The sequence below is a fragment of the Balaenoptera ricei genome, chromosome 4 (genome assembly GCF_028023285.1).
Source record: "Balaenoptera ricei isolate mBalRic1 chromosome 4, mBalRic1.hap2, whole genome shotgun sequence".
NCBI classification, from domain to species: domain Eukaryota; kingdom Metazoa; phylum Chordata; class Mammalia; order Artiodactyla; family Balaenopteridae; genus Balaenoptera; species Balaenoptera ricei.
In genome coordinates this window covers 151,017,135-151,043,397 of record NC_082642.1, presented here as the reverse complement: position 1 = coordinate 151,043,397, position 26,263 = coordinate 151,017,135, and the positions used below count along the sequence as shown (strand labels likewise).

Sequence of the window (26,263 nt, the reverse complement as noted above, 5' to 3'; positions counted from 1 at the left end):
GGGTAGATAGATGCATGGATTGACAAATGGATGAATACCAAGTGAAAATCTTCCCCTTTAACCTACAGAGCAATGGGAAGTCACTGAAATCGTTACAGTAGGAGAGAAATGTGATCAAGCTCAGCTTCGGGAAGTTTCATGTTGTGGGAATTACGCACTGTTTTGGAGCAGTAAGAAACTGGCCACAGCGAGGCCACTTAGAAAGGTACTGTGGCCACCTGAAATACTGTGCAGGAGTGCCTGGTGGAAGATGCTACAGAGAACCTAGAGACCCCTCCATTGACCAGTGGGGCACGTGGGAGAGGAAGCCATCCAGGATGCCAGAGGGACTGAGAGAATGGAGATGGGGAAGTACCAAAGGGCACTGCTGCGAGGCAAGCGTAGTTCCATGGAATCTGCAATCAAAGGATCAGGGTGAGTCCTGACTCTCCTCAACACAGTGAGGCGTCCTGAACCTCAGTATCCCTACCGATGAAATGGGAACTAGAAACACAACTCACATGCATCAACCACTGATTGTGTTTCAAGCACTATACTGGGCACTCCGCCTGTGTCAGATTGTTCAATCTTCACTGCAACTCGGAAGTTGATATTAACCTGGTTTCCAAGTGAGGGCAAGAACTGTCCCCTTGGTTAATAACACCTTTTAGACTGGGAAGTGATAAAGATGACTCCGAGGCCCCTGTGTTTTTCCTGTGTGCAGTGCCTTAGGTTGGGGGAACAATGCTCCACATTATAAAGGGAAGGGTTACGAATATTAAGTAACAGTAAAGCTATCCCATTATCTCAGAAGCTAAAAGCGCCATTAAAACGCAAGTTTAATTGGCATTCAAGAGAAACTCTCTGATACCTTTGATCTCAATCAGGTGTGCCATTTTCCCTCCCAGGAGATCTTTTGCAGATTTCTTCTTCGCTCAGCTCTGATTTGCACAGCAAAGTCAGAACTCGGTTTCTCTCTGTGGTCATTCTGTAGAAGGCTTCACTGGTGGCACATTCTTGGCGTAGTTGTAAACTCCTTGGGGTTTATAATGGGTGTGCTGAGGTCATCCTCACTATGCTTTAAGAGTGCTGTAATGGGAATGATGGATTTCGACATAAACTACAATTGTTCCTCACTGAAAATAGAAACTTCTTAATGAAAATATGCTCTCACTGCTTGGAGCCAGAGGAGGCAAATGCAGGTTGAAGAGATTCATTTAAGATTTTTAACGGCGCGAATGGAAGAAATGCAAAACATCTAAAGCTTTCAGCGGACTAAAGCATTTCATTTCTTCTCTAACTTCTGCTTTCTGTTTTACTATTTTAAGTGCAATTTTTAGTATGCTTTTCAAGAGTTCTAATGAGACGTTGCTGTGGGCCCTGCTTTCTTCAAATCACTTACATCCATCTTGCAAACAAGAATCAAAAAGGTACTTGCCTTTCAAACCACAAGGAATAGACAAATACCATAGGATGTTTAGAAGTGCAGGTTCATGTCTAATAGACGTGCAGTCGAAGAGTGGACATTCCTAGCAAGAACTGTCAGGTGAGCCGATAAAGGGAAGGCCCTCTGAGTTCAGGGACAGGTGTCTGTCCCCTTGGCCAGCCGGGGCTTTGGAGCACCATGAACGGTCCATGCTCCATACCTCTCACGCCGTGGGAAGCCTGTGTTATTGGACCCTAGGTGCCATCTCCCTCAGGTATACTTTGTGACCCAGTGGTTTTTGCCGGCCTCCCTACAGTCGGCCACCACTTTGAGCCCCTTTCTCTGATCTAGAAATGGAAGCACTCAAGTTCCCTAAATATGATTCAGATGGAGCTTACCATCAATTCAAAGGCAGGTACAGAATTGCATGTTTTGGGAGGCTTTCTGGACAGCCTAATGAAAGATCTATCATTTATCATTTATTTCTAGGAGCAAAGACAGTTGAACCATCTTCAGATACCTCACTATTCCTTTTTTTTTTTATCCCATCCGTATTCATGAAACCACAATTGTAAATTTGGGTGAGTTCAGTGCTGTTGTCTCAGATGAACAGAAATGTTGCAGATTTGCCCACACGACTGAGTTGGAGCTTCATGTCATGAGTTTTAAAAGGAGGAGGAGGAAAGGGAGGAGGAGATGGTGAAATTAACCTCCTCTTCCTCCTCTGATATCCTTTTAACCCTTATTCGCCAAGGTGGACTCCAGGAGAAAGAGAAAAGGAGGGACAGCCGCTCTGGAGGAGTGGAATGCACTTCCGTGACTTCTACCTCCCGTGCCTTTCCCCTTGGCCTCCCATACCCCCGCTGCCACCACCAAAGCCTGCATGTGCCTCCAGGGTACGCTGCAGGCTCTGCACCGGAATTTAGCCAATCCCAGGGCACAGTTCCCGGAACCAAGCACCACCCAGTGGACCATTTCCTCTTGGCGTTTGATGCATGCCATACTATTTCACAGTTCGAAACTCTTCTAGAACATATGCACTTAGATCTCTTGGGTTGGCAGTTACGGGTAATTTGGCAAAGCAAACGCCATAACTGGTCTCTTGCATAACCCTACAGCTGGCAGCAGGGCACCATGCACGGAGATTAAGCAGTGCTCACTCATCCAAGAAGACTTCGCATTTCCTTTTATGGAGGGATAAATGCTCTGGTTTGTTCTTTCCCATTGCATATATTCTTTTTATTATTGGCTGACTTTAATGGTTCTTTGAAGTTAATTTTTAAATGTGAATAGCAGGATTCCACTTAACTTTTGGAAGCTTAAGAGGTGTCTGCCTCTAGACTAGAGAATGCTTTTATAAATAATGAGACTGCATTTAGGTGATAATGAGTAGGAAGGACCTAGGATTCTGCCATAGGGAGCTAAATGAGCAAAGTACTTGGAAGTTCAAAGAGTTGCAGCCTTTTAATGGGATTAACAAATACATACGACTATATATAAGAGAGATAATCAACAAGGACCTACTGTTTAGCGCAGGGAACTATAGTCAATATCTTGTAATAACCAATAAGGGAAAAGAATCTGAAGAAGAATAGATATAGATATGTATAACTGAATCACTGTGCTGTACACCTGAAACTAACACAACATTGTAAATCAACTATACTTCAATTTAAAAAGTAATAAAATAAAAAGTTGGAAAAAAAGAGTTGCAGCCTTTTCAAAGAACTGGCATCCTGACATCCAGTGTGCTTCTCCAAGACCAGACATCTTACCTGAAAAAAGGCCAACTGAACTAACTTTTCAATTGTAGTGTACGTTCTTTCTATTTCTTCTTCCTTTCCTAATTAAAGCAAAAACAAAAACTTTCAGTCTATGAGTCTCTAAGACAACCTCTGAATGTTTCTTTTCTCAGCTTCAGAGGCTAGATCCTCTAAAATATTTTTGTATCTTTTCCCGAATTTAGCAGCTGTTAGAAAATGATCAAAGTGCTGCATATTCCTGGTTCTCAAATTACAATAATAAAGTTTTCCAATGAAAATCCTAGGATCTCTTCTCACATTCTCACTGTGAAATACAAGTGGGAATTAGGACATTCCTCCAATAAAGTTTAATCAGAAAAAAAAAAAAGGCCGTATTTCAAAATGAAGTCCACTTTTTCTTTAAAAGCAGAGTTCATTGACCAAGACCGATTTCAAAATGTTTTCTCTAATACCCCAACATATGAAACTTTGATTTAAGTGTTCAGGAAATTACAGGGATCAAACAACTGGCCAAGACTTCGGTTTCCAGGTTTCTCCAAGCCTTGAGAGTTCCCTGGAGGCTAATTACTGTTTACTGCTGTAGACCTTCCTCCTGTTCTTCTGTAACATTTTCCATCTTAAGAAGGGTCGTCCCATTCAGCCGAGGAGCCTGGTGACTGAGTGGCTGAATGGAATTACTACCAGTGGAAACTATGCTGCAAGAGGGGTAGATAAAGCAGCTGCAAAGCAAACCTCGGCAGTTTTTTCCATCCTCCCCAAGCAAAGTTAATTAGCATAGGGAAAATGACTAAGGTGTTGACGTCACCTCTTTCCAGTAGAAACTTACACTGTGTCTCTGCCTGCCTGCGAGCAAGTAGGACTTGACTCAGGAATTTGGTGTCCAAACAGGATGCTCTGGAAGCGGTGCTTTTTTTTCCCGGTGGGGGCCGGACCTCGGTGCTTTATAAGTGAGGGCTCGAGAAAGAACTTACAGCCTCTGGTAAAGGAACCTTACTTGGGGCTTGACCGCGGGAATTGCTGTGGCTTTCACTGTAAGAAAGCAAGATGCACTTCAGAAACTTTAACTACAGTTTTAGCTCCCTGATTGCCTGTGTGGCAAACAGTGAGATCTTCAGCGAAAGTGAAACCAGGGTAAGGTTTCTGATATAATGTGATTTTTGAGAGTTTTCAAACTATTATGTTAATTGGGACTATTAGCTGAAATACTTGGTGGGGTATGTGGCTGTCTTGTGCGTTTGGGGGTTTTGAAATACATCCAGAATGCTTTGAGCCTTAAAAATCAAAAGGTGTTGCCTGAGGAATTAACTGTGAAGGAATTTTTAAAGCTCTCAATATTTAAAAACGTCTGCGTCCCTTGACCAGGTAGTAAGGGAGGGTTTGGCGTGGTGTTTTTTCATTCTGTGTGGGTTGTATCAATAAGTAAACTTTTGGAGGGAGGACTTTTCTGACAGTGAACAGAATGTTTCACTTTGACATTTAGAGTTCAGGATACTTTGATTTTTATCTCAGGAAATCAATATTGGAAAGATATTTGAATGTTTGCAGTAATTATAAGGGCCTGTCTTCAAGTTTCCAGATTTCTCTAGCTGGAGAAAATGCAGCCATAGCAAATAAATAATAAAACTGGATACATAACTTAAGTGTAGGATGAGTATACCTCCTGGGAAGCAGCTCTCATTGATGGTTATTAACATAACTAGTAATTTTAATTACTATGCTTTTCTTCTTCATTTGATTAAAATGTAAGATTTTCATCAGTAGCTACGAAGCTATCTAATTGATCTCTAACAATATTATATATGAATGAATTCTGTATGTTCTGTTTGGGGGGCGGTGATCGTGTTATACCTTTATACCCAAAGCCCTACTGAGACATCGGAAGGTTTCTTTTTTTTTTTTTTTAAATCAAATTTAACTCCATAACTGTGTACAATGCTTGCAGGCCGGGGCTATAGTTTTTGAACTAGATATTAGAGCATGTTCTATGTGTAAAAGTACTACAAAGTCTATGTATTTAATGTTAGCCTTATATGAGTAAAATCACTGATTTACTTAATTAAGTAGAGATGCCATCCACTAACTATAATCACTAGGTATCGGTTATTAGAACAAATAAGATTATTTTATAAGAGAATACTAATAGCATAATAGCAATACGAAATTAACAAGATAGTGTGGGTTCTCTTGGGTTCTGGTCCTAAGCCCTGACTTGTATTCTAAAAATATTCAGCAAAGTCATCTCCCTTAAATTATGAACGATAACTTTAAAACTAAGCAGTTGGTCACAGTGCCTATGGATGAGGTCGTGTGAAATTCCAGATCTGCGCAGACACCCTTATGCCCCAGACTTGCCCGTGCTCGGGACGGGTGGAGAACAAGTCACGTGCAGCCAGATGAAATCGCAGCTTAAACATCTGCCGTGCATTCTTTCTCATTCTTTGCCTCTGCAACACCCCTCGTAGGAAAGTCACAGACATTTCCATCAACTAAAGAGAAGCCGGGGAATTTGAAGAGAGAACGTTTGTGAGCTGTTCCCCACTCCCCCCCGAGCCACCTGCCCCGTGGAGACATCAGCCAGAAGGGAATGCGGGACCTGCCCACAGCCCTGCCCTGTGGACCAGGCACTGAGCGACAGGGAGGCCCGTCCCCTCCCCGGCTTTCTAGCACTGAATATCCTCGAAGATGTTCTCCCTTCTTGCTGGGAACCCTCTCTCCCCTCTGCAGAAGCACCGTGCTCTGCATACGTCTCCAGGGTACTTGTGGGCTCCAGGGCCTTCTCTTCTCACCAGTCATCTGGGTGGAGGGCACGCTGCCCCATCTGGGCTCTCACCATCTGCCATCCCACCCCCATCTGCCTCTCACCCCCATCTGCCTCTCACCATCCTCACAGTTTAGTCTGAAAAAGGATTCAGAAAGCTCGGTGACTAAAAGTCCCTGCATAATCTTCCTGGAAGTTTCAAGACTGTCCATCACCTCCCTCTCTTGTCAGAAAGGTTGCAGTGGCCTCCCAGGTCCCCCCAAGGGCACCACCACTCAGGACCCGGCCCGGGGTTGCTCCCTAGAGCTTTTCCCAGGAGCTGATGAACGCTGTCCTGAATCTAGGCTTTTAGTCCTTGAACTTGGGCATTTCAATTCTAAGAACTCATGCTGTTTCAAAGTGTTCACTAGTGCTTTTAACACTAGAGCTGGATCTGTACATGTATTAAAGCCAGCGTGCAGAAATGGGTTCATTGGCAGAATGTTAATTTTTGAAACCAGTACTATTTTAGAGAGTTAAAGAGTAACAGATTGAATGGGAACATAATAATGGGAATTTTTTAAAAACTGCTTCCTTTACATTAAGAAATGCAAGGCTTTTCATTAACTTCATTGGTTACCAATTCAATAATAATTTTTTTTTTTTGAAATTAGCTCCAATGCTTTTAAGTCCAAAAGCCATATTTGATGGACAAAGCAATGCCCTGAGCTGAGTGGTGGGATTGGAGTTCACTAGATTGGGGAAGGTCACAGGACAATAGGGTCTGGCAGGCCAGAAGGGTGACAAATGACCAAACGAAAATGTTCCTTCTACTTTAAAAAGAATGTTTCCGTGACTGTAAGAAGTGTTGAAGTATTGGTAATTGTCCAGCTGATTAAATGAATTTAGTAAATCGTACATTCTTACTTTTGTATAAAATCACGTATATTAAATTAAAAGGGCAGAATCTCCCCAGAGGAGAAAGGTGGGTTCTCTGTCTTCTCTAAGAAAAAAGTTGGAAGTTCTTGACATGATTAATAATTTGGTTCCTCCATAAGAAATGTAATGAAGTCATCCAGTCAAAGGTCATATGCAGGTAAATTTCAACTCCTTTTATTTTTATTTTTCAGGCCAAATTTGAATCCCTCTTTAGGACATATGACAAAGATATCACCTTTCAGTATTTTAAGAGCTTCAAACGAGTCAGAATAAACTTCAGCAACCCATTATCTGCAGCAGATGCCAGACTCCAGCTACATAAGACTGAATTTCTTGGAAAGGAAATGAAATTATATTTCGCTCAGGTGAATCGAGTTCATTGATACCCATCCTTCTCCCTCCTCCCTCCCATCCTTAAAAGTAGCTTAGACATCCATTCCGTATAGGTTGATTTAAAACTCCAAGAAATCATCTTGAGAAGGGCAAAATTCATGCTCGAAATTTTTCATGTCACCTATTTTAAGAAGACATCGGGGTGTATTTGAAAGTGCCCTCAGAGATGACCTTCTTGGGTTGAGTGATGAGGGGAGAAAGAGAGCCTTTCCTGACTCAGGAAGGTGGAGAACCGCAGAGTCGTGGGCGTGGCTACCCTTGACCCCCCGGACCAGAGCGGTTCGGCTCTGTGCTGGGTCCCCACATCCCGCTCACTCCTGGCGAGCTGGTATCTGCAAGCTGGTCCTGCACATCAGCACGGGGCTGCCAGACCCGGCCTGCAAGGAAAAAAATGGGTTCACCAGGCAGGTAGTAAGTGCTAAGAAATACTCGCGGTAAGCGGGGGTCCCGGCCCCAGGGCACTCCCGGGAGCTGTGCGGCGGCTTTGCTTTTTCTCCTGCATCACCCTTCCTGCCTCCCCCAGCAACTGCCTTCTAGGCAGCTCACAAAGTTCCATTTGATGATGTTACCGGAGTCCAACAGCTTGGCAGGGGGAGGGGCAGGGGCTCTTCGGATGCTGCTCCCTGGTGAAAGAGACCCCCCACTGGGGCCCTGCGTTCCCCTTGCCAGTACGGGAGCAGATCCTGTAGAGGGGCTTCCTGACCTGGCGGGAAGGTGAACTTGCCCTTCCAGGGTAGATGAGAGTCGGGATGCCCTGCCCCCTGGTGGTAAGTGCGAGGCGCAGGCTTCAACCTTGGATCCTTAGGAGCAAATTCCCTTCTGTGTTTGGTGGGGTTCCATATAAGTAATTACTTGGTCTCTCCACGACTTTTTCTGGTTTATTAAAGTAAATGCATGTTCATTGTGAATTTTTTTTTTGGGGGGGTGATACTAAAGAACAAAGAAAGTCCAAGCTGGTAAGATTTTGTTGTAAGATCTCTCCAAACAGCCCTCTAATCACTGGTATAATTTTTAAGCCAAAACTAGGATCTTGGTCATTGTTTCTTATCATTATTCTTTTAAATAGGTATCCTGGAAGGTAGATGTATTTTTCCTTCCTCACTTTTGGCGTCTGATTCAGAGCCCCAGAGGGAGGGAAGCCTGAGAGCGTGATGGGCAGGGGTCCGGGGTCATCTTAGAGATGTCGCTTAGCCTTTGGAGCTTCTGTGATAGGATGTGATGCCACCGTAATATGAGGAGCTGGAAGCAATTGATGCTGAGATCCCTCCTGACCTCAGGGACAGTGCTTTCCTTTTCCCGTGTATACTAAAATTATCTCCGTATATTTTCTGTCAGTCTAGTTCAAGCATAATTACTTGCAGTCCCGGGGCCTGTGAGTCCCCGTCCTGCGAGAGACTTCTAATCATGTTTGCACCATAATCCAAGTTCCCTTCCCCACCCTTAGAAACCGTATTGCGATTCATCCTTGGGCTGCACCTGTTCAGCTGTCTGGACGTGGGTTTGTCCTTCACACCTGTCTTCCGTAGGCTGCCATTAAGTGCTATTGCTGCTTCAGTTCTTCCCCCGAGAACAACCACCTGCATTTATCTCTCTCCTCAGACTTTACACATAGGAAGTTCACACCTGGCTCCACCAAACCCAGACAAGCAGTTTCTGATCTCTCCTCCTGCCTCGCCGCCGGTCGGTTGGAAACAAGTGGAAGACGCTACTCCCGTCATAAATTATGACCTTTTATATGCTATCTCCAAGCTGGGGCCAGGTAAGCAGTGCCCTCGGGTGGAGAAGGGGCAAGGAGACGTGGAGAGATTGTGGTTAAGGCACAGAGGCTCGCCTGCAGCAGGAGTGGCCACGACCCCATTGCTCTTTCCACTTCTCACGTGATCAGTGCCAGTGTGTGTTGTGAATTGTCTCTATTTGCTTTCTTCTGAATCGAAGTAACCCATGCCCTGGGGTGGGAGCATGCACGCCTGCCTCTGACTTCATCCCTTAGGAAAGCGTGCAAGCTGGTCCAGGGGACCAAGTACCATGATCCCTCTGGGCCGCATCACGTGACTCCATCCCCTTACCCACTGAGCACAGCCGGTGTGAGGGACTCAAGACCCGGCCTCACGTCCTGTTGCTCCAAGTGGGGATGAGTGATTGGATTCTGGAAAGGGAAAACAGGCTTTCCCCACTTTTAGACATTTCATTTTTAGTCAAGGTAATTTCATCTGTTGATCTGATTCTCCCCTGACCTTTTGAATGTGTGAGGGAGCAGAGACCCATAGATCATAGTGGAGAAAGAGCCCCAGTCACAAAGCCCAGTAGGGAGGGGTGCTCCCCTACTGAGCTTGCCAGGGAAAGAAGAGGTTCCGGTCCTCAGAAGGGGCAAAGGTGTGAGCATTTAGGAAGAAAGGTACTCTGGCCTCAGGCTTCTCATCCAGAAAATGGGCATTACCGAGTGGAGTAGTAAATGAGATCATCGTGTAAAAAGCACTTCATATAGTGCCTAGCTTATCGGCAGTGCTCAAAACATGTTTTCTGGAAACAGTAAAATGTTGGAGGTTCCTGTCCTATCTGATAGGGTTTGGGTGAGCTGGCAGGTGCAAGCGGGGGTCTTGGGGTAGAGAGGTTTGAGCCCCCCTTCTGCCCTATTCGTGGAGCAAATGCAATAAATGCTGAGGCCATCAGCTTTCTCCTTGACCAGCAATCTGATGTTCCTTTGAGTGGATGGTTTTATTTTCTTGGACCATCAGCAGTTCCACATGGAAAAGATTACATCTCTGTTAACATCGCTCTGACGGAAATTCCCCCTGTGGTAGAAAGCAAGACTCACATTACTTACTGCTCACTGTGGCATGAAGGTCAAGATGGAAGTGGCCAGTGCCCCTCCTGGCAGCTCCAGGCCAAGGTGTATTAGGGAGCAGAGGGTTGGAACCTTCTGGAATGTTAGAGAAGGGAGGAAGGGGATGTCCACCTGGGGAGAGGTGTCAGACTGCTCCAGAGGCAGGAAGTGCTGCTAGTGAACATTCTTCACACTCTAGAACCTACCACTTCTTTACAGACGGCTTGTTTGAGAAACCCTTCTGGAAAATAGCCATAATAGGATCAATTTGCCCTTAGTTTACTTAGGGCTTATGACCTTGAATAGTCTTTCTTTCAACAGTTGAAAGATTGCAAAGATTTTGCCAATATGATCCTGTCCCCATGCTTTCTGGATTGTGACTCCTCGGCAGGTAGATAGGGATTTGCAAAGGGGATCGTGACCAACATTTTGAGCGATCTCTCTGACCCTCCACCTTAATTCCCCCCTACCCCGAGAATGCTGAGGCTCTTTCCCCCTTTCAGACTCAGTTACAATAGCATTCCAGTCTCACGTGTGGGGTAGAGAAGAGGCAACACCTTTTTTTATGAGTAAAAGCGTCTTGACTGAACCTGATAAAATTCAGGCTGACATAGAACAGCAGGACACGCCTGGTTCAAGGGGTTGATAGTTGTGTGAAAAAGGATATGGTGTGGTCAAAAATGTTTTCAGAGCACCCGTTTCAAACAGCACACCTGTGTCTTTGCGCAGGGCCTCCCCGTGCTTCCTGCCCCTATCGTGGGCTAGCAGGAGGCTCAAGAGGTCCTTTCCTAACGCCTTTATTCATGCACCGTCTTTTCCTGAATGGGCGCTCCTTGCACCACACCGGGGAAGGGGAAGTCCTCTGGGGAGCCTAGAGGGCCTGGTGAACATGCTAAGTGTAATTAAAAAATACACTCCTTCCATACCTTCCATATGCCTGGACTCAGAGGGTTTGATTGAAAGCTGAGTCATTTACGGTGGTGAGATACAGAATGAGCCACCAGAGAAACACCAATCCAGAGTGCGGCTGCCTGTGGCCCTCAGTCCCCATTGGATGCCCGCGGAAGCTTGGCCGAGCGGACCCCTACGTGCGCATCCGTTTGCTCTTTGACCCTCGGGTCCTTGCCTGAGTTACCCTGCACTTATTTTCCTTCCCTAGGGGAAAAGTATGAATTGCACGCAGCGACCGACACCACTCCCAGCGTGGTGGTCCACGTGTGTGAGAGCGACCAGGAGAACGAGGAAGAAGACGAGATGGAAAGAATGAAGAGACCCAAACCCAAAATTATCCAGACCAGGAGGCCGGAGTACTCGCCCGTCCACTTAAGCTGAACTGGCACCCGGACGAAGAAGTGTTCTGAATCATACTCACGAGAAGGGATCTTTTACTGTGGAAGTGGCCAGTCACAACTTTGGAGGTGGCAGCCTGTGATCGCTGTGGCAGAAATTCCATGTTGCTCAGAAGAGAATCGAGGCTTTGTCTTCTGGTTCTAACGACGCTGCGCATCAGTCAATGCTCCTGGCTCCTGGGAATGTCCTGAGCCAATCACTGAGTGTGGGGTGATCGCACAAGGACTTCTGGGAACGTCTCGAGAAAACCAATAACGATAGTGTTTTGTACTTGTTCTTTTCTGGTAGGTTCTGTTTTTGCCAGGGGTAGGTTGATCAGTGGGTCCAGGGAGAGCCTTCTGTTTCCAACCAGCCTACAAGGTAGACTCTCTCTCCCAATAGGAAAAGGCACCACGTGAAGCCATAAGGTGTCTGGTGCAGAAAGGTTGTGAAGACAACAGTGCAATGTGGAAATTGTAGTGTCTCATTTTTCCCCCTCACGTTCTAATGTTTGTGCATGTGTATTACTGATTTTCAGAACTAACCTTTGGTCGTATATAGAGTTACGCCATTGTTGTTTTACATCTTTGGGGAAGATAGGAAAGCATTTGCAAAATCTGTCACCTTTCCAGATTCAATGCCTGTCTTTGCAACAGCACACACGGTGGGGGATTCTACCGGTAATACACCCACTCAGCATCCTATTTGATGCAACCTAGAACTTGTGCTTTTGCAAAACAAGTCGATCTGAAATTCCTACGTAGCGTTTCGCTTATAAAACTCAGAAAATAGCAGTTTCACTGCCAACTCTTAGTGGGTGAGAAATTTTAGTTGTTTTAGATCAGACCATAAATGGGTTTCATTTATTTCTTTTACGTGGTGGTTTATATACATGAATCATAGCCAAAACCCTTTTTTGGGGGAACTGTCAGTTGAGATGATTGATTTTTTTTTTTTAACCCCACTGAAACATCAAGATAAACTTGTAAATAAAGCTGATAGCATATATTCATACCTGTTGTGCCCTTGGGTGAGAAATACGGCCGTGGAAGACTAGTGTAAGATGTATTAACCTCCCTGTGAATTGTATGTTATAGAAAACGCCTTTCAACCATTTGACAGGACCTGAATTCAAAGCATGTGAAGTGGACAGTAGATGTGTGGTGGTACGAGAAGGATGCTGTGCCTTTCCCCATTCGTTCCTGACGGAATTGTCACACTAGGTTAAATGTTTGTAATTGTTTTCTAGTTGTCATGTGTGTGTCTGGTCCATAGGTATTCTGTTTTGGCCTTACAATACCATATAACAAGGTTTGTCCTTTTGAGATACCTAATGCCAAGTAACAATGCATGCTTTGGAAATGTGGAAGATGGTTTTCTTTAAGAAGCAAAGGTATGGGGCTGTCCATATCAAGACATTGACTGAATGTTCTCAAAACCCTGTTTACAGTACTTGGTGGGGGGTCGGGGCAGATGAGGGAGAGACCATTGCATAGCTGTTCAAGTGTCCCTAGTTAAGTGCTTTTAAACTGGAGGGGCTAACCTCAAGATATTTTTTTTAACTGCATTCTATAATAAATCGACACAATATGCTCTTTACGGAAAAGTTACCTGTTTGTCATTTTATTTCTAATTGTCAACCTGTGCGCCCTTTGAATTCTGCAGTCTCAGAAGGACGCATCCCTTCATCAGGTTGAGTCTGGAAACTCCCAGATCCTTGCTGCGATTCACAGAGGGTCATCCACACTAATGGTGCGTCACCTAGGAAAGGGGAAAATGGAGAAAACTGAAACCAGAAGTCTGAGTATTTCCTTTGTCCAGGGAGAGGATACTCTGATGAAAACCCTTTTCGCCAGCAGATCCACTAAAGGACAATCCTTCTGATTGTTAACTTAAGGAGTTTTCTTTCCTGTTAGAAAACATGCCAATGGAAGATACTAAGTTACAAAGGCCAGTTATGTTCAGAAAATCTGTCTGTTAAGCCTCCTCTTTGAATCTCACCTGGAACTCTTATTACAAATGGTGGTGAGCTCCTGGCCAGCCCTCAAAGGCCTAAACAACCCCATGTTTATTTGCCAAACTAGAGCAAATGGTGTTCATCTTCATCGAGATGAGCATCAGGCATTTTTCCATGAAAATTCACTTGCTTCTCTGTTTTTCTTGTACAAGCGGCCTCATTCTGTCATTCCCCAACGGCACTTGCATATTTTAAATTCATATACGTTTGAGGTTTAAACATGTTGGAAAATCCACATTTCTACCAGATTGGTTGAATCTCATTGTTGAGGAGATTCACTAATTAACCACAGGGGTCGGGGGGAAGGGCTGTTATTTGTCATCATGTTGAATAACTAGGAGCCCCTGCAGAGCAGAACTGAATTGGGAAGTGTGCTGGTCCAGGATCCTGTTTCATAAATAACCCTGGAGGGAGTTCCCTGGTGGCCTGGTGGTTAGGATTCCGGGCTTTCACTGCCGGGGCCCAGGTTCAATCCCTGGTGGGGGAACTGAGATCCCACAAGCCACACGATGTGGCAAAACAAAACATAACATTAATAACCCTGGAATAAAGTCGAATTGTGTTGTCAGTTAATGCAGATTTCCAACAGTTCCCCTTACACAACTGGGGAAATACAGATGGCTGGTCCCACTGCCCGGGGAAGCCGTCAGACCCTAGAGTAGAAATCACAAGTCAACAAACAGCCTCACTCCTGATGGACGATGTCTGATAAGTGGTTCTGTGGCAGGTACAGCCTCACCTGAAATTCCAAAGCCAATAATGCTCACAGTCTGGTTACCTGGCAGATGATTATGAAGGGCCCCAAATCACGCACGTGCCCAGGACTCAAGCATCTCTCTAGCCCTGCTAGCGAGAGGGCTCAGTAAAATACAAAACGACAGACACAAAACAGGCAGAATCACGCGGGATGCATCCTTTGCCATTGATTGGATGTGTTCCTTTAAGAGATTTTCATAGAATATATTTCTCATCTGTTGATAAGTAGCTTGGAGCCATCCATCCAAGAAAAGAAAATCAGCCCCTCAATGTATGCTAAATCCAAGCAAAGGGCGGTAAATGATGAGAGAAGTATAACATTTCGTGCGGCTATTAATACTCGGGCTATAAACATTGACTTGCAGTCAGCAAGCATTTAGGATTTTTCATGTCCAGAATGTTGTGAGAATTAGTGCCCGCAGGAGATTTGGGTTTTTGGAGAGCTCTAATTTTAGGTGAAATTGTACAGAACTCACTACCAACTAAATAGATTTTCTCAAATATTCATTGCAAAGGATTAAATATACTATACAGACATGTTATGACCAACAGTGAATCGGCAGTTGGGGTATGTCATATTTTACAGCATTTAAAGAATCCTGTGGAGTATTTGCATTAAGTGCCTATCAAGTAAATTTCATCTAAAGGTCAACAATTCAGATGGAAATTACATAAATAATTTACCTTAAAATTATCTGAGAAGAAGTTAGAATATAATAAGAAATACATTTTTTTCTTCTCCAATTCTCGTGTCTTCTGATTCTAAACCAGGACATGTAGGGAATTTTTTTTCAAGTATGCCGCCACACTTGGCAATCTTTAATTCACATCTGAAATTCTCACTCTCGTGACTCACCAAAAGTTACATGGCAATCAGGTAGACGGATTTTATTCTCACATACCTCACTTTCTTCAGCACTCCCTCCCGCTGTTCGTGAAAGGTCATTTTAATCATGACTACGTTTATGAAAGCCAGAGAAGATTATTTGGAAGTGACTGAGATGTGGTGCCTACATGCACCGTTTCTCCTTCTTTCAAGATTCTGATTAGGGATCCGATGACCATTCTATACAGCGACTGACAGCCAAGCTGCTCACTGCTTGCTGTAGCCCCTGCTCACAGTTGTATCTTTCAAGGCTATCAAGAACGCCCCTCCTGGCTGACATTCATACTCTGGTCATGTGGAATCTGCAGTGTTTCTAACTCACTCTGTTCTCTCTTCCCTGTGCTCCATTGAGCATGTTCCCTAAAACATTATCCCACTGCCCCAGCCTTGCCTGGGCTAACTCCACAGTGATGTGTATACCGTGAGAACCATCCCATGTCTGCCCTACTCACCTCTGTCTGAATCACTAGCAGTTACCACTGTGCCCAGCCTGCAGTGCTCAATAAATATTCCTGAAATAATTAGCCGACTCATTGATATTTGTCCTACGTCTCCACCATTAATGTCTCTTCTCCTGAGAATCCCTCCCAGCTACTCCTGCTGTGTCAACCATTGTGTCCCATACTTCCCTGTTGTAGTATGTATTGCCTTTTTAGCATAATTGTTAAATTGTCTGTCTTCCCTGTTAGAACATAAATCAAGTGGAGATGGGATTCCCGGTGGCCTTTGGCTCAGAGCAGACATTCAACAAAAGTTGGAAAAAAAAAAAAAGTTGGATGGATGGACAGGTGGGTGGGTGAATTGGTAGATGAATGGAATGGATGGATGGATGGATGGAAGGATGGTTGAATAGGTGGGTGGTGAATGGATGGACGAATGGATGGATGGATGGACAGATGGATGGATGGATGAATAGGTGGGTGGTGAATGGATGGACAAATGGATGGATGGATGGACAGATGGATGGATGGATGGATGGATGTGTGGGCAAATGGGTGGATGGATGGATGGATGGATGGATGGGTGTGTGGGTGAATGGGTGGATGGATGGATAGATGGATGGATGGATGGATGGATGGATGGATGGATGGATGGATAGGTGGGTTGGTGGGTGGATGGATGGATGGATGGATGGATGAATAGGTGGGTGGGTGGGATGGATGGATGGATGCAGATTTCAGAGGATGAAGAGTGAAAAGTTCACTGAGAAAAAATAGAAAAATAATAAGGCATGTTTCTCTCTCCTTAGTCAGTAGAGCCAATAATCAGCTCAGTGCTTTAATTCAACAAAATGCCAGGCTGCTAGAGCAACAAGAATGAAAGAAAAAGAAAAGGAGACATAATTGTGTTGGAGTAAAGCAAAAGATGAGAAAAGAAAAAAAACTTTGTTTTTAAAATTTTCTTTTCAGAACAGATTGATTGGCTAGAGGATGAGTGACTGGAAAGGAGCATCATGGAACTTTTCAGAATGATGGAAATGTTCTATATCTTGATAGAGCAACACAGTAATAACAGCAGTAATAACAACACATTAGTAGTAAAACAAGTTTATACATTTGTCCAAAACTGATCAATCTGCATACTTAAAATGTGTGCATTTTGTTTTATGTAAAGTATGCCTCAATAAAGTTAATTTATTTTTAAAATCAGGATAAAGGAAAAGAATTTAAATCTTAGACAATGGACAAAAGTTGGGGGAAGGTCTTACTTCTCACTCTATCTTTGTAAAAACATTTTTCAAGTGTATAATGCTTTCATAACATTCTTAGAACACAGTATTATACACCAAGGCAAAGCAGCTTCCCAAATTAGAGTGTGAGCATTCTGATTAAGCTCTTCTAGAAGACCTTGATATGTCCATGACAATCTGTTAACTTTAAAAAATAACTTAGGTCATATTTCTTTCCCTAAAGTTTAATATATGACTAATTTTTCATATGCTCAGAACCAACCAATTACTACTTCAAGAATATATTCATCCATGGGACTTTGCTGGGGGCACAGTGGTTAAGAATCCACCTGCCAATGCAGGGTACACGGGTTCAATCCCTGGTCCGGGAAGGTCCCACATGCCGTGGAGCAACTAAGCCCATGTGCCACAACTACTGAGCCTGTGCTCTAGAGCCAGTGAGCCACAACTACTGAGCCCATGTGCCACAACTACTGGAGCCCGTGTGCCTAGAGCCCATGCTCCACAACGAGAAGCCACCGCAATGAGAAGCCCACGCGCCACAATGAAGAGTGGCCCCCGCTCGCCACAACTAGAGAAAGCCCACGAGCAGCAACGAAGACCCAACACAGCCAAAAATAAATAAATAAATAAATAAATAAGAATATATACATCCATATGTAATCAGAGGTAAACGAAATTCATTTTATCACCTCTTTAATGTCAATCCACACTCTCACCAGACCTCGGTCAGCAGTGACATACTATACCAGGAAAATACATCTGCAATGATGCATTTGAAATTAATGAATTATTAGAAAAAGAAAAAAAGAAACAAACAAAACTGCACTACGTTTCTGCAAGGTCAATTTTATTTCTGAAGCTTCTAAAACATTTTTCCTGCAAATTATACAAAATGTGCATCATTCTTTTTCTTATAGAAATAAAAATTTAAGCACCATGAATACTGGGGAAATAACTTACAGAAGCTATAGAAGATCCTCAACAACCATTATAAATAGTGGCTTATATCATATCTGCATGTTTATGCCTTTCAAATCTAATATTTGTATGTGGTTTTATTATAGGATAAGTTGCCAAATAACTTCTTTTAACTGAGTTAACTTGAATTCATGCTTTTTATAAGGTAAAATTAGTCCCAGCTTTAGTTTTTGGTATTTGTGGCAGATTTTTGGTGAGTAGAGGTACTAATAAGTAGGTATGTAGCAGATTACACACAGTCCTGCCAGATCCAGGAGACAGACAGACAGGAAAAAGGGGCTTAAAAACCACAACAAGATGTGACTTCTTTTCATTTGGTATCTGGCTGCCAATCTACTGTTTCCCTAAACCTAACTGTGCAATGTTCAGACCCCGAGCTGCTTCCACTTCAAATCAGTTACTTCAAGTTTTCTCTGCTGAATTTCATAAATGATTTGTCTTCCTGTTTTGTTGAGAGCTGCTCTGTTCCAGATTCTTGATGGATTTAACCCTCACAGTGCTTGTGGCTTCACCAAAACAGGTGTCACTCTTCTCCCTGAAGTTACTCAATATCTCTGACCGAGTCTACTGTCATAACCTATTGAGAAGTTATCCTCTGCACCGATGTTTTTCTTTTCTTTTTTCCTCTTTTTACCCCTGTAGGCTCATCAGGAAAACAATGGGAAGAGTTTCCCCTTCCAAAGTGTTGAACCAGGATACTGTACTTCTGAGACTGGGCTTCATTAGCCTCCAGATGAGGTCAGCAAGATCTCCTTGGATCCTGGTGTCTGGGGCTCCCCTCTCTGAAAGATCAAGGTCTTCCTGGTGAGTAGTCAAGCTTCCAATGTCTAAGAAAAGAGACAGAGTGAAGAATCTGTGCTCAGAGCTGGGAGGTTCAGGTTGGGGTGGGAGAAACAGAAGGCGGGGCTATAAAAGGAGAGAGCTGACCTTGGAAGAGATTGACTCATCCTTGTGAGGGTTTCAGGACCAAGTGTGAAGCCAAACTTGGCATGGCTCGAGTCAATGGCATCTCCCACTAAGGATCCTCTTCTTGGCCTGGGTCTTGCAGGCCTGAGTAAGGACCAGAGGCAGTCCCCGTCAGTCAAGGACCAGGCCCTCCATGGTGGGGGGCTCAGGAGGTAGAGCCCCAGGCTCCCTGTGTTCACAGAAAGAGCCCCCTCCATTGACCTCCACTGAACTGCCGGCCAATCTCAGGAGGTGAGTTCCTGAGCAAACTTCATTTTATCCTGTGCTCGGGAAGTTTGGTTTTTTGTTTGTTTTTATTTTGCTTTTCATTTAGACAAAATGTGCCCAAGTCCAAAATCTCTTTTTTATCTTAATTTCCACACAGGACCCTTAGGCCTGTCCCTCCTCCCATGTTCCTTGTTCCCATCAGTGGCAACACCATTCACCCAGCTCAACCGAGAAACCCTTTGTCTCACACTCCTCTCCAACCCATTAGCAAATGTTCTCACCTCTGTCTTCAAAATACATCCAGAATCTCCCTCCTTCAGGTCACCTGGCCTTCCAAGGTCTCTGCCCTGGGGTGCTGAAGAGCTTCCTGTGTGGTCACCTGCTCTGCTACCGGTGACCGGTTCTGTCCACAGAACCAGAGGGACCCTTGTTACAGTACATCAGATCCCGCCACGCCCTTGCTCACTGCCCCCCGCCTCCGCACCATGACTTTCTGTGTGATGGGCTGGATGGTGGACCCCAAAGATATCCAGGTTCTAATCCCTGGGACCTGTGGATGTGACCTTACAGGGCAACAGGAACTTTGCAGGTGTGATGAAGATAAAGATTTCGAGATGGGGAGATTATCCTGGTGGGCCCCACGTGTTATCACAAGAGTCCTTATAAGAGAGAAGCAGAGACAGATTTGATGACAGAAAAGAGATTTGAAGTTGCTACACTGTTGGCTTTGAAGATGGAGGAAGGGACCATGAGCCAAGGGATGCAAGAAATACAGCTCTTGAAGCTGGAATAGGCAAGAAAAAGGATTCTCCCCCAGAGCCTCCGGGGCCACATGGCTCTGCCCACACCTTGGCTTCAGCCCAATGAAAGTGATTTTTGATCTCGGCCCCCAGAACTTAAGGAGAGTAAATGCTATATTAAGCTATAGTGTGTGTGGTAATTGGTTATAGCAGGAGTAGGAAGCTAAAACATCCCCCCGCTCCCCAACTTAGAATTTAAAATCCTTCCCGGGCTTTGAGACCCTCTTCCCCCAGGCCTTTGTCCTTCTTCTCCGACCTCCCTGTCTACACGCTCTCCCTGGCTCAGCACTGGCTAGTTACACCAACATGCTAAACACAGTCCCCTGTATTCAAGTTTGCCAAAGATACTAATTCCCATGAAGTTCCCAGGACAAGACTGAAAGGAGCTGGATGGTGATTCTCAGGCCTTTGCCTCGGGCCCCGAATACCAGAAACTACTGGATTTCTTACCCGGAAGAAAATTACACCCTAGACCAATGTTGCCGGACACCCAGGGCAGGAGATGACCCATTCTGCCCCCGCCTGGTTGTGCCACATGGGCTAGGCAGCAGGTGGGCCCCCGAGCCAGCGACGGAAATCACGAATTACCAAAAATTCAGAGTACTTTCTGGAAATGAAGTTTCCTCCCCAGGAAGCAAGGTGTTTGGATCTTGACTGGGATACACTATTGGCATGCTCCAAGGATGGTGGTCGCAGGAAGGTGCTGACCGACAGATGTCCTTAAGGGCTCAGGCTTAAGGGGACATTAATGGGGACATTCCCAGTCCTAATGCCCAGTGTTGGGTGATTGCAGCAAAGATCTCAAAGCCTCCAAAGTAAGGGTTTGGGCGGCCAAGAACAGGAGCTGTACAAGGCCATGTATGGTGATGGGCTGCCCCCCTGATCCCGAGGGTCCGAGACTCAGGCCACGTGGCAAGGGCACCTAGAGGGACGTGCTTTGTTCTGAGCCCAGCCCAAGTGAGTCTGAGCCCCACTCACTGCCTCTTCCAACTACAGAAGCTGATGGAGACCTGGAGGAGGGAAAGGGAAGGGGACGGTGGGGTAGAATACAGGATGGCCACGGCGCCTGGCAGGGCCTGCACGCAGCGGCACATTGCGGGCCCAGCGGGTCACAGCTCATATGCTGGCCCGCAGATCTCAGGGCCTTACCTGCAGGCCTGTGGAAGCTGGCGGCCAGGGCCCGGGGACCCTGTTCTACCACCAAACAGACAAGCCCCTCGGCCTGTCGTGAAGGACCCAGGAAACTGTGACCTGGAGCTCACCCAGTGGAGCTGTGCTCAGGCGGAAGAGACTAGAAAGAGTGCCTGAGACGGCGCCAATGAGAAGAACCTACCGCCGACGATGCGAACACTGCAGGGTGGCTGGGAGGGGGCCTCCAGACACAAAACAGGGACAGGAGGAGGAGGCAGCGCGGGCCCCTCTTCAATCAGGGACCGCCCCGCTCCTCTCTCCATCCTCGCCGCCACCGCCAGACCACGGGCAGAGGCGGAGGCGTGCTCATCCGCCAGCAGGGACCCGGCCGTGGAAGCCCCCTACCCTTGCACTGCCACTCCCCTGCGGCAGGGCTAACTCCCCTGCAGAGACGCAGGCTGGGACGGAGGAGACCTCAGGCATCGGCACGGCCCGCCTCCTCCTGGGAGAGAGCCGGGAATCCAGGAAGAGGCGCATGGGCTTCGGATGCGGCTGAGCTCCCGCCTTCTGGGACGGCCGGCCAGCCAAGGCCGGCAGCGCCCCCTGCTGCCCGTATTGAGCTGTACACGCTCAGGGAGTACGGAGGAGAGAGATACAGCAGCGAGCGGGGAGCGGAGGTTCCGAGGCGGAGGCCGACAAGGAGGATGGGAGGTGAGGCAGAGAGGTGACCTGGGCAGGCAAGGGGGCTCAGCAGGAGGCCATCCCTGGTCTGATGAGAGAGTTCCATTGTCCCCAGTCGTAAGAGAGTTCCCAGAGCTTAGCAGAAGTCCGGCTGAGGCCGTGCTCCCTGGGGTTAGAAAGGATGGGATTGGTGAGAATGCAGTTGTGAATTGGGGTCGAGGGGTGGTGGTTGGTGGACTGGCGAGGTTGACCCCCAAGATTCCCACCGCCACCCCTGGGGAACAAGCCTCTCCCTTGAGTGTGGGCAGGCCCTGTGACTGTGACAGGCTATCACCCCCATGGTGATATCACCTTATATGGGAAAAGGGATTTCACAGTTAGAACGCAGTACCCGACTCAGTTGACTTTGAGTTAATCCAAAGGAAGATGCTCCCGGGTGGGCCTGACCTCATCAGGCGAGTCCTTAAAGGAGAGCAGAGCCGTAGCAGGGTTCTCCTGCCGGCCGGGAAGAGGCAAGCTGTGAGAGGAGGGCCGTGTGCCAGGCACCTGGGGGCAGCTTCTAGAAGCTGAGGGCAGTCCCTGGCCAGCAGCCAGCTAGAAAAGGGGATGTCAGTTCTACAGCTGCAAGGAAATGACTTCTGCTAACAACCGCGTGAGTTTGGAAGAGGACTCGGAGCCTCCGGTGAGATCGCAGCCCTGGCTAACACCTTGACTCCAAGGGGGTCTCACCTGGGGAGAGACCCTGAGCAGAAGATGCAGCCATCACAGACCTGGATCCTGACCCACCGAAACTGTGAGATGCTAAATGTGTTCTTTGAAACTTCCAAGTTGCTGGTAATTCGTTGAGCAGTGATAGAAAACTAATACAGAGGTGTAAGGTGTAACCTCACAGGGGAGGTGTGGCATCTTCATCGGGCCAGACTCACAGCGCCGCACGGCCTGTCCAAGGCCAGCTCCTCTGGGGCAGCCTGTGTGGCCCTGTGAGCTGTCAGCCCCCAATGAACGTGATCTCTCCTCAGGCCGTCCCTTTACTGCACGCTGCAGGCCATGTGGACTCAAACACTGATCTCTCCTCTCCCCTTTAATGAGGCGTTTATAAATATAGTTTAATAGTTACATTAAGCTCTTTCCTAAGCAATTTTGCAACAAAATACAGCTTTGAATTTGGGTGGGTTTTTTTTTTTTCAAGGATACAATACTCTTAGTACAAAGCATTGTTGTAAAATGTGCAAAGTAAGGTTACTATGATTTTTAAAATCAGGCTCCCCATGATTATCAGAACCAGTGGAAGAGTAGAAGCGCAGATAATGCCACATATAGGCCACTGCACTATTGTCATATTTCACTCAAGGCTCACTCAGTAAGTGTTTATTCAGCATCCAGATGTGCCAGGCACTGTTGGCAGAGCTGGAGATGAGGTGATGGAGACCAACACAGAGCCCACTCTCACAGAGCTTAGTAAGAGGAACTAGACAATAAACATACAAATAAATAAATTAAATAACTTCAGATAGTGAGAGATGCCATGAAGAAGATAAACAAGATGCATTCATTTCCTATGGCTGCTGGTAGCAAATTACCACAAACGCGGGGCCTTGAAACCACATAAATTTATTATCTTACAGTTCTAGAAATCAGATTTCTAAAATCAAGGTGTCCTCAGGACTGCATTCATTCCGGAGGCTCTAGGGGAGAATCCTCGCCTTTTTTAGCTTCCAGAAGCCACCTGTGTTCCTTGGCTCATGACCCCTTCCTTGCACACCAAGCATTTGCTTCTGTCATCTGTTTTAATCACCTCCCCTTCACCCTGTTCATGAAGGAGGGATTCCTACCCCAGGGTTATGGGGATGGATGAACACACAACACCTAACACAGGACAGATGAGATAAAAAGCAGTTTATTGGTCACACACACTCACAGCCCGGGAGAGGGGGGTACTGCATACCATACAGGGGCACATGGGGGTTACAGTCAGAACAGAGTGAACAAGCAGGGCGGTGGAAGGCAGGCTCTGTAGTAACAAGGGGGTGGGGTGGCCCCTGGTTCCCCTGGGAGGATGTGACGGGCTTGTCTGAGCAATTCTACCAGCCGAGAGGGGACGGAAACCCACTACTCAGGGGTAAGCAGGAACTGAGCCTGATCTATTTGATAAGGGGTGGGGGGGCTAGGTGTTTAGCTGGGGGACCTTATCCACAGGAACAGAGTGGGGAGGGAAACTTGCTGTTGGGCCATAAGAGGGCCACCAATTTCACCAGATGTCAAGACCACATGATCTCGAGTCTCATTTTATGTCTTACACCACATGGTCACATCTATTGTCAGGAAGTGGTTGAGTCAAAATTTCAACCTGTATTAATCTGACTCCAGAGCTGTGGTTCTGACCACCTCACTGCTCATCCCTCTTGCCCTGTGAACCGTGGCAGCCAGTGTGCAAAGACGGCCCCCAAGGAGCCACACCCGCCGGCATCAGTGCCCTGGTGACGTCTGCTCCCACACTGAGTCTGCATCGCCGCTAAGACTTGACTAAACCAACAGAACATGCTGAAAGTGACACTGTGCCTGCTCTGATCCTAAGTGGCCTTGGCAGCCTCTGCTTCTGCCCTCTTGGCGGCCAGCTGCTGTGTAAGAAGTCCAACTACCTCTTGTGGAGAGAGGCCACACGGAGAGACCCTAGAGGGTAAGATCCCTCCGTGGAGACAAAGGCCACAGGGAGGAGCACCAAGATGGCAGAGATGTCATCTTGGAATGTTCTAGCAAAATAGAGCCCTCAGAGACTGTACTGCTAGCCAACCTCATGGAGCAGAAGAGCTGCCAACTCACACCAGCCAATCCACAGCCCAGCGTGAGAGAATACAGTGGTGGTTGTTTTAAGTCACTAAGTTTTGGGGTGATTTTTTTTACTCCTACAGAATTAAAATTCCAGTTTATATCTTCTCTTAGCTAACTTTATATCAGTACCATTAGTGAAGCATAAATACTTCAAACCAGTGCTGTAGTAAGGAATACGACCTAATTCTCTCTGGGTGAGAAGAACACCTGGGTGAATATACTCGTATATCAATAAAAAAGGGTGAAGAAGGACCTCTAGCTGTATTGCATTTTTCATCATATATATTCACTTCTATGGATATTTTTATAAAGGTGTCCAGCGACTGCTTGCTCACTCTTTGCATATTTCCCATGTTTTAAAAAATATATTCTGTCCTAATGTTTGGTTATTCTGAAGCCTTTCAAGAGAGAGTTATCTCATAGATGTCCTTCCAGAAAACACCAAATGATGAGTTAAACCGATTAGCTAACCTAGACCTGAGGCGATGTGTTAGGCCTGTGATTCTAGATGGTGCTGTCGTTGTGCAGTCCCTGGTCTAAAAACATTCTAAAAGCCAGAGTAAGTGTCTCTAAATTTTTTCAGATGCTAAAGCTGCTGGTCATCAGTGGTCCTCTCACCTCTTACATGGTTTGCGATGCAGTTTTAAGGCCAAGCATTGTATTAAACTGAATAGGACCTGCTCACAGTTTCCTCTCATCACCGACTCAGGTCCTCTCATGGGCAAGGGAGAGCCTGGAATACGTCACCCCTGCCCCATCATTTAATCCCCCCAAGAAAGATATTCGAGGCTGGCCCGCTGATGTGTGTTTATGTCTCGCACCATCAGAGATGTGCTTTCCTTCTTTCAGAAAGAAGTCTTGACGTGCTTATGTGGATCAGGCCCTTGTTCCCTGCACACGTTTTCACCTCAGCCCTCTCTCAGGAACTCCAGAATTGCCTATCCGGCAGGGCTCATTGATTTCCCACCCGCACTTCCAGATCTCAGCCCTGTCTACCCAGTGACTCAAGCTAGGGCCATGGAAGGCGGCCTCTGTCTCCTTATCCCCGACTTCAGTCACTTCTGCAAGTCCCGATCCCTCTCTGTTCTATCTTTAGGATGTGCCCCCTGTGTTCCCACCCCATCAGACGCTCACCCTTTCTCACTTTATTATAGGCCAAGCCTCGCGCATCCATTCTCCACACAACAAACAGCTCGAGTGAGCTTTCTAACACGTATGTCTGATCTTCATACCTCCTTCCTCTTCATCCTAAAGTCCAAACTCAGTCTCCTAAGGTGCATCCATTTACACTGGGAATTCTTTCTCACCTCCCGCAGAGACAGCAAGCACAGTGGGCATCTGCGCTTCTCTGGACGTGCGTGCCATACTTCCACCTCTGTCTTCACCTGCGATGCCTTTCTCTGACTTTCCAGCTTCTAGTTGTTCTCAGGGAACTTCTCAGGCATCATGTCCTTTGGGATGACTTGCCTGCCGCTTGCCTGTCCCATCAAATGGAACTGTGTGTCCCTGGGACTTGCCTGGCGGTCCAGTGGTTAAGACTCCGAGCTCCCACTGCAGGGGTGGGGCATGGGTTTGACCCCTGGTCGGGGAACTACATGTCCCTGCTCCGGCTCCTGCAGACCCATTGAGCTCCCAGCACAGCTCTCACCCCACTGATCGAGACCCCGGTGGTTGGCCTCCCTTCCAACCTCCAGCCAGTTCGCCAGCTCTTTTGATTTATTTGTCTCTGGTTTCTCAGCACCTAGCAGAGGCTTGGAATGAAATCATCACTCAATAGCTATTTGTTGAATGAATTGCTTACAACCCAGCTCGAACCCTTTTTCTTTAACTCTGTATGGATGTAGTTCCCTCAAGCACTATTGAGTGGGCCGTGTCTGTGTGGGAGGCTAGAACCTAAGGCAGGTAATGCACACGAATATTTCACCGGGC

The 26,263-nt window shown here is 46.3% G+C and overlaps 1 protein-coding gene across 2 annotated transcripts in view; it reads left to right on the top strand.

Annotated features, from left to right (window-relative positions):
• RCAN1 (regulator of calcineurin 1) overlaps positions 1-13,000 on the top strand; it is a 94,389-nt gene extending 81,389 nt beyond the window's left edge. The window contains exons 1-4 of one of the 2 annotated variants that reach the window (XM_059921494.1): positions 3,955-4,299; positions 7,036-7,209; positions 8,837-8,996; positions 11,221-13,000. In XM_059921494.1, the coding sequence (XP_059777477.1) occupies positions 4,213-4,299; positions 7,036-7,209; positions 8,837-8,996; positions 11,221-11,393 (594 nt within the window). In that variant the 5' untranslated portion in view covers positions 3,955-4,212 and the 3' untranslated portion in view covers positions 11,394-13,000. Of the gene's footprint in view, positions 1-3,954; positions 4,300-7,035; positions 7,210-8,836; positions 8,997-11,220 lie in introns of those variants that run through there. The other variant, XM_059921493.1, reaches the window with a different exon arrangement.
• Positions 13,001-26,263: the final 13,263 nt, after the last annotated feature.